At 37.0% G+C, this 10,867-nt stretch overlaps 1 protein-coding gene and 1 long non-coding RNA gene across 2 annotated transcripts; one reads left to right on the plus strand and one right to left on the minus strand.

Moving 5' to 3' along the window:
* On the plus strand, positions 1 to 4,375 carry LOC134820965 (uncharacterized). The gene is made up of 4 exons (XR_010160955.1): positions 1 to 85; positions 417 to 575; positions 949 to 1,126; positions 4,226 to 4,375. It is a non-coding gene; the product is annotated as an uncharacterized LOC134820965 (long non-coding RNA).
* A 1,238-nt stretch (positions 4,376 to 5,613) lies between these two features.
* On the minus strand, positions 5,614 to 10,626 carry LOC134820810 (tetratricopeptide repeat protein 39B-like). Its single transcript, XM_063831441.1, has 15 exons — positions 10,228 to 10,626; positions 9,920 to 10,070; positions 9,661 to 9,748; positions 9,386 to 9,517; positions 8,985 to 9,086; positions 8,747 to 8,836; positions 8,521 to 8,601; positions 8,279 to 8,392; positions 7,891 to 8,094; positions 7,590 to 7,783; positions 7,298 to 7,454; positions 6,964 to 7,107; positions 6,457 to 6,568; positions 6,200 to 6,366; positions 5,614 to 6,056 (listed from the first exon to the last, which is right to left on the minus strand). Exons 1-15 carry the CDS (start codon positions 10,547 to 10,549, stop codon positions 6,000 to 6,002), a joined length of 2,115 nt encoding a protein of 704 aa, XP_063687511.1. The 5' UTR covers positions 10,550 to 10,626; the 3' UTR covers positions 5,614 to 5,999.
* Positions 10,627 to 10,867: the final 241 nt, after the last annotated feature.

Raw genomic sequence — 10,867 nt, forward strand, 5'->3', positions numbered from 1 at the left:
TCGAAAGATTGATCTAGAAGCTTTGACAGAGTTTTAGCTCTTTATGTCTGCCACATTGACTTTCTGATGAATAAAGGAAAAAATCGTAAGCCTTTTACAATATCTAGCGCCAGCCGGCCGCGCGTTATTGACATTGTGTAGACCCTTTGAAATTTTTTAAAGCTTTTAAAAACGGCCATTTCTTAGGATCGATGTCCTTAAAGTTAGTTGTTCAGATCATTCAGAGGTTATCGTTTAAAGTTTAGTTCAGTCTAAAAAAGAAATCTGAAAGAAGGTAAATATCTTAAACCTCAGCTGCTTTTCCTAATATGCGAGATGAGTCTGTCCGACCAAATTTTATTTAGTTAGCCGTCAGGGCAGAAACTCAGAATCTCAACGAATCTTTATTTAGTTGCTTATCTTAAAATCTGTTTCAGGTAGGTGATAAGGTGACGTTTGCAGAGCGGCGTCTATTAAATATCATACCTTTATGTTTGAAGCTGAGACCGGCGATAGTTTTAGTAAGGGAGGGCTCCTGCAGAGATCAATTCACGGACGCTAATGTTGCCTTGAATTATAGTATGATAACCGACAGAGTAAGTTTGTATTATATGATTAGTGTTTGTGAAGTTAAGTTGTAAATCAAGTCGGAGGTTTTGTGATGTATAAGTATAATGTCTTGATAAATGATTCAAATTTCTGATTGTCTCTAAATAGACTTAGTGAAGACAGATTCTAATAGAAATAAATAGTTGAATAACGTATCGACATAACTACGTCATACTCATATCCTCAATAAATGTAATGGATTTGTAGTGTTGTAATTAGTTTAAGCTAAGTTAAAGTATAAGTGTGCAGATGATAATATAATAGCAATATAATATTGTGCCCAGACCCTCCCAGATCTGCCTTCAGCTCCCTGTCGTAGTCAGGGATTATAAGGAGCTCTATCTACTTATCCCTTTTCAGGTGACGTTTGCAGAGCGGCGTCTATTGAATATCATACCTTTATGTTTGAAGCTGAGACCGGCGATATTCCTAAGTAATACGGCAGATGAAGACACAAGTTTTAGTAAGGGAGGGCTCCTGCAGAGATCAATTCACGGACGCTAATGTTGCCTTGAATTATAGTATGATAACCGACAGAGTAAGTTTGTATTATATGATTAGTGTTTGTGAAGTTAAGTTGTAAATCAAGTCGGAGGTTTTGTGATGTATAAGTATAATGTCTTGATAAATGATTCAAATTTCTGATTGTCTCTAAATAGACTTAGTGAAGACAGATTCTAATAGAAATAAATAGTTGAATAACGTATCGACATAACTACGTCATACTCATATCCTCAATAAATGTAATGGATTTGTAGTGTTGTAATTAGTTTAAGCTAAGTTAAAGTATAAGTGTGCAGATGATAATATAATAGCAATATAATATTGTGCCCAGACCCTCCCAGATCTGCCTTCAGCTCCCTGTCGTAGTCAGGGATTATAAGGAACTCTATCTACGTATCCTTTTTCATTCCTGACCCTGATTGTTGTACGTAGCTGTGACTTGTAATCTTCTCGATTCTCCCAGTTCAATTTCATTTGAACAGCTTCAGGTAGCATTTAAACAACAATTGTTACATGTTTAAATCTGGAAATATTCTTCGATCGTACACTTCTCTACACTGTTTTACACCATACATAAAAAATCAAGAAAACAACACATTTTGTTGTGCAGCTGGATTGAACGGGTCGGCTCGCTCCGCTCGCCAAGGGCCCCCCAAAGAAAAATCCTGGCTACGTGCCTGTAGTGGATACTAAGTAAAAAGGCTTCCATGAAAAAAATTGCACATATAATATCTCGGTTCGGGATACTAGCCAAAATGACTTCTTTAAAATTGAAATAACTCCAGTTTTTGATATTCAGTTTTTTACTCTTTTTCTGAACTCTAGAATGTGACTGAGGAGTGATTATATTTGTCCTAGTATACTAATTAGCTAATATAGTAATCGGCTACAGACATATCTACGCCTATGTGGGACGCACACTAAAATTACGAGCGTGCTAAATCACTCTACAGTCGATCTTCGAGATTGTTCTAAAAGGGCCCCCGACAGTTGAGACCGACTTCGATCGATGTATTTTCGGACGCTGATTCCGAATCACCCACCATGACATAGGGTTAAAATGCTCCCCTATCGAGATATTGGCGAAAAACTGTCTCGATCACGTGATATGACCATATAAGGAAGTTAGTCTAATTTCTCGATAGGGTTAGGGTTTCAGAATATACTTTTGTTAGAGATTGGGTTAGGGTTAGGGTTGGGATCAGATTAGAGGGCTATGATTTCGAATAGTCATTCAGGGCCACCAAGAGAACGTATTTAAAAAGTCACGTGACAGTCGAGTGTAGAGTGATTAATCATCATCCCTAAAATTAATGGAAATAATTATCGGACTTTATTATTCACGGACCTTAATACCACAGACATTATTTTCACGGACATAATTATTCACGCTGAGGTCTTCAGTGTGAAAGTAATGTCCGTGATAATTATGACCAATAAGGTAGATAACATGCTTGTCCTTGCATTTTAGAGTTCCGTCTAGCACCAGTTCTATGTTGTTGACCATGATCTTTTGAGTCCTTGTCAAAGAGGACGGGGCAAATTTTGCAGCTAGGTCCATTACACCTCTGTAATTGTCCTACATCAAGGGTTTCCAGTTGTCCCAGTTGTCGATTCTTTTCTAGTGTATTACCGATTGAAGGGTGTTTCCTAGTGGCAAATACTATCCGTACATCCCCACATAACATTACTAGTAGCTTAATGACCAGATTAAGTTCTTAACCAACTTTGTAAGACTAATGTTATCAAGAGTGTTGTACGGAAAATACGAGGCTCTGTTGTGTCTTATCCTCAGTGTCTCTGGTTGGATTTCCTGGGTTCTCAATAGACCTCTGTATTGCTTTCGGCTCGATTTCTTCTAGTTTGTCACCGTTGTTGTTGTGTCCGCATCTGGCAAGATCCTCCTTTAGTTCGCCCAGGTCCTCTACACATGGTGGGGTTGGAAATTACATATGTATCTGATCTCAAGTAGTTCCTAGCATCTGTTTCCTTTCTAAATAGCTTGTACCAGATCTGATTTTCGGAGTCCAAGCTCAAGGTAAGGTCTAAAAAGTTAACCTTGATTCTATATGGTTCTGCCAGTTTGATTTAGCCAGTTTGTTCAACAATTCGACAAACATTGTAAATTGTCCCGCTGTCCCCATCCACACTCCAAATATGTCGTCGATGAATCTCTCCCAAAAGTTTATCAGGGTCGCACTCTTTATCTTTTTGCTAACCTTTTTGAAGAGCAACCAATGCATACTATGCATGCATGCATTGCATAGTAACGTCTGACACTTGTCTGGAGATACAGTTTCCAGTAGTAGGCATGAGGCAGGGAAAATTAGTGTGTGACTGATTTAAGCAGTTGGTCACCAGAGTTCAGTTCGAGTACTAATTTTAAGGAAATTAGTGACGTTTTATTGCTAATAAAATTGATTTGAATTCACGTATTTTTGTTGACGTTAACAAGGCTCATACCTCCCCCTCCTGTCAGCAACCGTCAGCATTTCCAAATACCCTTTTCCCTCGGCTGCTGACGTCATACATAAACGCTCGCTTATGTTAGCTATACATTTTGTAACAGCAACATTTACATTGTATTATGTATTATATTGTATTATGTAATTACATTAAATGACGGGTGGGCGACAATTTACCCCCCGACAATTAACCCCCCGACAATATAATTTAATACAATTAACCCTGACCCTGACCCTGACCCTGACCCTGACCCTGACCCTGACCCTGACCCTGACCCTGACCCTGATCCAGGACCCTGACCTTGACCCTGACCCTGACCCTGACCCTGACCCTGACCCTGACCCTAACCCTAACCCTAACCCTAACCCTAGGCCTAACCCTGACCACTGACTCTGACTCTGACCCTGACCCTAACCCGATCAATTGACCCAGTGTAATTACATGGGGGTCAATTGTCGTACTAAGTCCTAGATTTCGCGACAATTGACCCTAGTTTAATTACATAGGTAGGGGGTCAATTGTCGGTGGGTCAATTTTCGGGGGGCCAATTGTCGTACTAAACCCTAGATTTCGCGACAATTGACCCCAGTGTAATTACATAGGGGGTCAATTGTCGGGGGGTCAATTCACAATTGTCGCGGTACCTAAATGACATGTACTTTTTCAGGATCAAGTCAAAGTCAGGCCTGCAGCGACGAGCCCCTTTCTTTCGGATTGTGAAGTGTAATGTTAATGTTTAATGTAGCTGTTTAACGTCGAAAATTGTTAGTTTGTAATTGTTTTTGAGAAGCAAAATAATTAATCTGAGAAGTGTTTCCAGTTTTAAAAAGCTCAGGCATGGGCACCGTATTGTTTATTTAGTTATATTTTATACAATATCTTTGACCTTTGTCGCATTAAGTTGTAGTACTACTACTAGTAGCGGGGTAGTACTAGTAAATACTGAATACTGTGTTTCGTTTATTCTATAAGTATATAAATATTGCATTGTGTATCTTTGTCGCATAGTACATAGTATAAGTTGATAAGTAGCGAGGTAGTTAATACTGTTTCGTGATGTATTTTGATTGTACAATCTTAATTATTCGTATTATTATACCGCAATTCCTGTATTTTATCGTCTAAAAGTGAACAATACCAAATTAAAATAAACAAGAGGCATTTATAGCCTTCGATAAGTATAAATAATCGCACACGATGTACGTGCACCCGGGGTTAAATACGACGCAATTGTCAGCACTGCGCGCGCACACACGTACCATCTTATGTGTGCTGATCTGTATGTGCCTATCCTACTTGTGAAACAAGCGCGTCACGCAGTACGCGTAGGCACATGGCTATGTGAACCCAGTAGCCCATTTTGCCGATTTACAATCTAACAAAGCATTATTGGATATGCGCGGCGCGGCCCATTAACGCATTTAGCATTGCAAAAAACATGTTTCAGCTTATGTTCAATTTGAAACGGTATTTAAAAAAACTTTAGCTTTAATTGCTACTAGGATCTATTTGCGAAAATAAAATAGCTAATTGTTGATTGCATTGTGATCGAGCTGTACGCCTGTACATTGTTAGTGCGATAAATGTAGCTTCAAGCTTGTTTATATATGTTGTACAATAAACCACTGGACTGTTATGCATTATGTGTCACGCATTTAATCATTAATAATGCTTCTTATACCTGGTGACCTCAGGCTTTTTTGTTCAGTGTTCATAATTGCGTTAACCAGAAACTACACGCTTGTAGCCTTCATGAAACAAGCACGTCACGTAATACGTTGCTCTATCCAGAGCCCTTGCGCTTTCAATGGTGAATGGCGCGCGCCCGCCTCCCGGCATGAAAGCACATGCAACATTACTGGGCCGCGCTCAGCCTGTCATTCCGCCTAATCTCTATTCTATTTAACAACATTAAAGCCTGGGGTCCTCAGGTAAATGCAACATGGTTATGTTAGGTGAACGTAATACGCAAAGGCTCTTGTGCCATGGTAAGGTAATTTTTTCACTACTTGCTACTACAGATTTAAATTGTCAATAAAAATTAAACAAATGATTACAAAATGTTTATAGAAAGAGTAAATCACATCAATTAAAAAATCCAAATATACACAGTTGCTGGTTGCTGTTACACCGTTGCTTGATCAGTCATGTCATACTGCACTGAATGTTTATACGTTCATGCACGCAAATTTGGAGTATTAAGCTGATATATTTGATATTTGTTTAAACATTAATAAACAGTGCTAGCTGATTTTATCACGAAATATATTACCAAAAACGGTACCCATTATAACGTGGTACATGGTCGCATGTTATGTATGATGTATAATGTTGATTTTGGATAGCTGTTTTAATCCAATTTAAATTAGCGATGGAGTCGATGAATACTGTCCAAGATTTTTATGAGGGTTAGATTCGATATTGATTTGGAAATATTTGTATCAAGTTGTACTTGTATTTCCAGTTGAATTCTTGATCCTTTCTGTCAGATTGTGAATCTGTGTAGATTATGTGTTATGTTCAAAACTGTGCTAAATGATAAGATTAAGCAACTGTTCTGCATATGTTAGTTATCTTGCTGTACATGACAAAATACTCATTTGTGAGCTCAATAAAAATAATTGAAGCTATTATAGTGTACCTTGAACATTACTCTACTCTCCAGAGAATATTTTACTTTGGATGAAACTTTTTTACAAGCTTTCACAGATTCCATTGCTTTTCTGTTATCACCTTTTAACCAGTAAAGTTCTGCCATTTCATAGTTGGCCCAACCCATAATAAAATGGTCCAAAGCAATCTGTTTTTCTGAAAGTTAACAATTAACATTCATTACTTTATATTTCTATTAGAATTTTCATGGTTGAAAGATGGTCTTAAACAGATAAAAAATCTTACCGTACGACAGTGATTTTGTGAGTGAATCCTCTGATTTTTGTAAGCAAGATTCTCTGCTACTTTCATCGTTATTATTCTTGGTTAACAGATAGCAATGTTTCCACAATACACCCTAAGATTATTTCAATTGTAAGTATTCAAATATTAATATTTCCTTATATCACTATGACCATGGGCTGCTATGCTGGCTGCATAGGCAGCTGGCACTTTTAAAGCATATCATTTTGACTCATGTCACTTTATGGTCATATAACCCTTAAATAATGGCATCTATTGAAATTATATTAGACGCATATCACACCAATCCTCCTATAGGTGTGATATTGTTCCGATAAGTGCGATATTCACCAATATATCTGCAATATGCCCAATAGCATCTGACAGATGTGAAATTTAAAACTGAAACCTGCAAAAACACCGGAATGCAGGTCCGTGTACTGTATAAGTAGAGAGCTTTTAGTGCAAACTATACCACAAAGAATCCAGGATTCATAAATTTATACTCACAATCATAAGATGTCCAAGTGCTCTATCATCTGCACAAAGTTGAACATCTGTAACACCATTCACCATTTTGGAATCACATTTTTGTATAAAAGTTTTTGCAGTTGATTCGTCCAATAATGAGAAGATTCCCCATATGTACATTGCCTATTAAAAATAAAAAGGTACTGGGAATTAATTTGTAAAATACCCGATAAAAGAATATGCCAGTTGCTATATTTCAACCAGAAATAATGACTGTTTAAATTGTGTTTACATCCTTGGCCTTGCAGCATATTGACTAGAATCGGAGTAAGAGTATAAATTATGTTAATATGTAAGTTGATAATTAACATACTTCTAGGGCTGGTAAGAATAGGAAGTTGTTTCTATTTTTGAAACTTCTTGCTTTTCGCACACAATACTTTTCTATTTGAAGTCGTTTCCCTGCCACCCTTATTTGATATTCTTTAACATCTTTGAACAGTGTTGTTATATTTGGATCTTTTGCATACCTAGATGTAATAAGATTATAGCATCAGAGCTCATGAAATAGAACTTTAAAATATTGTTAGTAGGGTACAAGCAACAGGTCATTGTTTCATTGTTCTTATCAAAAGAAATTAAAACCTTATTCAAATATGACTTACTTTCTGGATGGGTCACTGTCAATAAATTGGGCATGCCTAAAAGCAGCAAGTAGATAGAGATAGGATGTTTTACTCCAGTTGCTTGCTCCAAACAACCTTTCTGCATATTCAGCAGCTTCACTCCATTTTTGTTCCAATGATGAAACCCACAATAGTTCAAACCAGCATGTATGGTGCATTGTGACCCACTCATCCTGTAGCAAGGACAAACTTATTTATTAAGGATTTTTTTCTCCAAAATAAAAGAACTAGCTGATTCCTTTTAAATATTTTAACAGATTGCTACTAGAAAGATGAATACCTGCAACATGATGCATTTTTCAAAAGTTTGCCTAGCACTCGGCAAATTCCTTCTGAGCATTTCAGTTCTACCAGCAAAGAATTGAAAAGACACACATACAGGATGTTTTGCTAAATATTTTGTTGTGAGCTTATCAACCACTTCAAGTTTCATGTTGTAGGGGTCTAAGTGGAATTTGAAAGCTGATTCATATGCGATGATTGCCTGGGATTGAAATTACATTATTATCTTGATTCACTCCAAAATTATTGATCAGAATAGCACTTAAAGTAAATTTATCACATATTTTTTCAGCATCTTGTGCATCTTACAGAAAGATCACGTGATAAATCCTCAATAAACTGCTCAGGATGCTTTGTTTCAATTTGAAACATCATGAGTTACAAACTTGGGCACAGAATGATGATCTTAAACCATCACAATCCACTCCCTGAGAAAGTGCCTTCAGCCCTTCTTGTGTATCTCCCTGCAATCCAACAAGCTCTAATATCTTTAGTAATTTCTGAGAGAGACAATGTTGGCATGGCATTGCACAAATATAATTCATATTGAACTTGAGTTTTGAAGAACGCTGTTCTTTAATATTTTATCTCAGCCTAATTTTTATAAAATTATCACAGGTTTACTCACAGGTGGAACCATTGAAAGCGCTATATGAAAGCATCCATAACCCATTAGAATCCCAGAGAGAAAATCGTTCGATAAGTACTCCTGGAAATAATGATCTCTTTAAGAATGAGCGTGTACTTGATTCCAAAAATTAAATACATTTCACTAGGTAATTGTATTCGAGTATTTTCACAAAAATTATACTATGTTTTAAAATCCATCCTATACATGTATTCGTAAATCGTACCGGTATTTTCGACTTGTTGTGCCTGCTAATGCCAGCTTTGAGTATATATTTGTTATACAAATCCCTGTAGATCCCATAGGAGGTTCGTCCCTGCAGCAAATTATCATATTATTGATCATTTTAAACTCGAGCAATTGATAAACATAAGTCATGTACTGTAAATATTTTTTGGACTATTACATAGGTTTCTTTCTTTAAAAAGAATTGTTTGTTATTTACAGAATCTAGTTCTTGTTACCTTGACGGCACCTTTTATCATGGCTATCACAGAGTCACTTTGAGTAAAGGAAAGGAGTGAAGTGAGCAGCAGTGTCTCAGCGTAGAGTAGCTCTGCAACTACCTTGAAATTAGAATAGTGGTGCTATAGTTGCAACTACATTGAAATTAGGATAGTGGTGTTATAGTTGCAACTACCTTGAAATTAGAATAGTGGTGCTATAGTTCCTGAGTCCTGACTTTTGAATTTCGTCAAGTTCAGGACATGACAAAATTAACTTACATATGTATTTAAGTAAGTTAGCCTTATATCTCACATAGTCCTTGTCAAGAACTGTTCTTCAAGATTAATTAGCATAACATAATAACCTAAGCTTAAGATAGTAGGTAGTAGGTACCTTAGGTAGTCAGTAAGTACCTTACCTCTTCATATTTCGGTGCCTTCATACGGAGGTAATCTGTTCTTTTCTGTCTCTGTGAATCTGTCAATTCCAAACCCTTTGCCAGTATTGCATAACCTTTCTCAATCTCCCGAGAGTCATACGTCATTATAGCCTGTTGACAAATGACAAGTTTATTTTAGCATATCAGTGCCGAAGGTATTTATCAAGAAAGAAAGTAAGCTCAAAGTGTTAGTAAAGAAAAGGTATTGAATTGTGTAATGCACACATTATGTTTTGGAATACTCAAGTTTTTACCTGAAACGTTAGCATTGCTCCATATCCCAGAGCGAAATGCATATCTGTTTCGTAGTGCTTTTTAAGGATGTCCTCTGCTTCCAGGAATCTAAAATCGTCAATTTAGTTTGGAGACACAGGTTTGCCTTTATAAAACGTCTTTATACAATGTACATGGATGCTGCTTGTCGAAAGTTGGTTCAATACACAGCTCCGAGATACTATGGAAATCTATAGATTCATAAAAATGACCCCGTTAACAATCAAAACATGCCCCTACTTGTTGTCAAGAAGTAGTTCCAGGGATTTATGAACCAATGCCATGTTAACGTTTACGTCCATGTCAATGTGAGGATCCATAATCATTTCTGGAGTAGTCATTGCGGAGAGGTCACTTTCCCTCCCCATAGACCTATCTCGCTCAATAAAATCTGTAACTTTGTTGTGTTTATGGTGCACGTTTCTAGTTGAATACAATAACACAGTTTTAAATATGATCATACAAGAAATAGTGTCAAGACAGGCGTTAATTACTTATTGCATACATTCTCAGTCTTTCAATTAATAAATTAGAAATGTGTCTCCTACTGGTTAAAGGTTCTTGAGGTGGTCCATTCTCCATTATATCAGGTTGATTTGGTTCTCCCTTCGATGACGAGGATGGAAGATCAGTTATCTCGTCAGCGAGCGCATTTGCTTCACCAGTTGTAAGTCCTTCTACAGAATCATCTCGTAAGGTTTGCTCTACTGGTTTATTCTCCAGTGTCTGTTGTGATGTTCGCCCCATTTCTATTTTCTTATCAAGTTCTGATGTATCCGTGTTCTCGGAGTCGTCCTGAGAGCTTCCTCCAGGACTTCTCTGTCTTAATAAGCCGAAAACCATACTTCTGCGTTCTAATGGACGTCGCATGGTAACAAATTAAATGTTGCTTCAAAAATAATCATTGTATGATTATGTTAAACTAACGCATTTACAAAACTGAACACAAAACAGTGCAGCCTGCACAGTGCAGTGCAGTGCAGCCTGCACAGCACACATAATTTCTGGGAAAGTAGCTAAAAAGAAACTTTGCGAAACTCATCTTTGCATAATAAACATACAAATAAACGTGTGAACCGAAAATGTATCATCTCATGAATATAATATGTAGAGAGAATGTTAATTAAAACTCAAAGCATGAAGTTAACAGGAATTATACACTGATACACAGTAATGTGCGTGGGTTTC

Source organism: Bolinopsis microptera, chromosome 9 (genome assembly GCF_026151205.1).
Source record: "Bolinopsis microptera isolate Bmic1 chromosome 9, MBARI_Bmic_1.0, whole genome shotgun sequence".
Taxonomy (NCBI): Eukaryota; Metazoa; Ctenophora; class Tentaculata; order Lobata; family Bolinopsidae; genus Bolinopsis; species Bolinopsis microptera.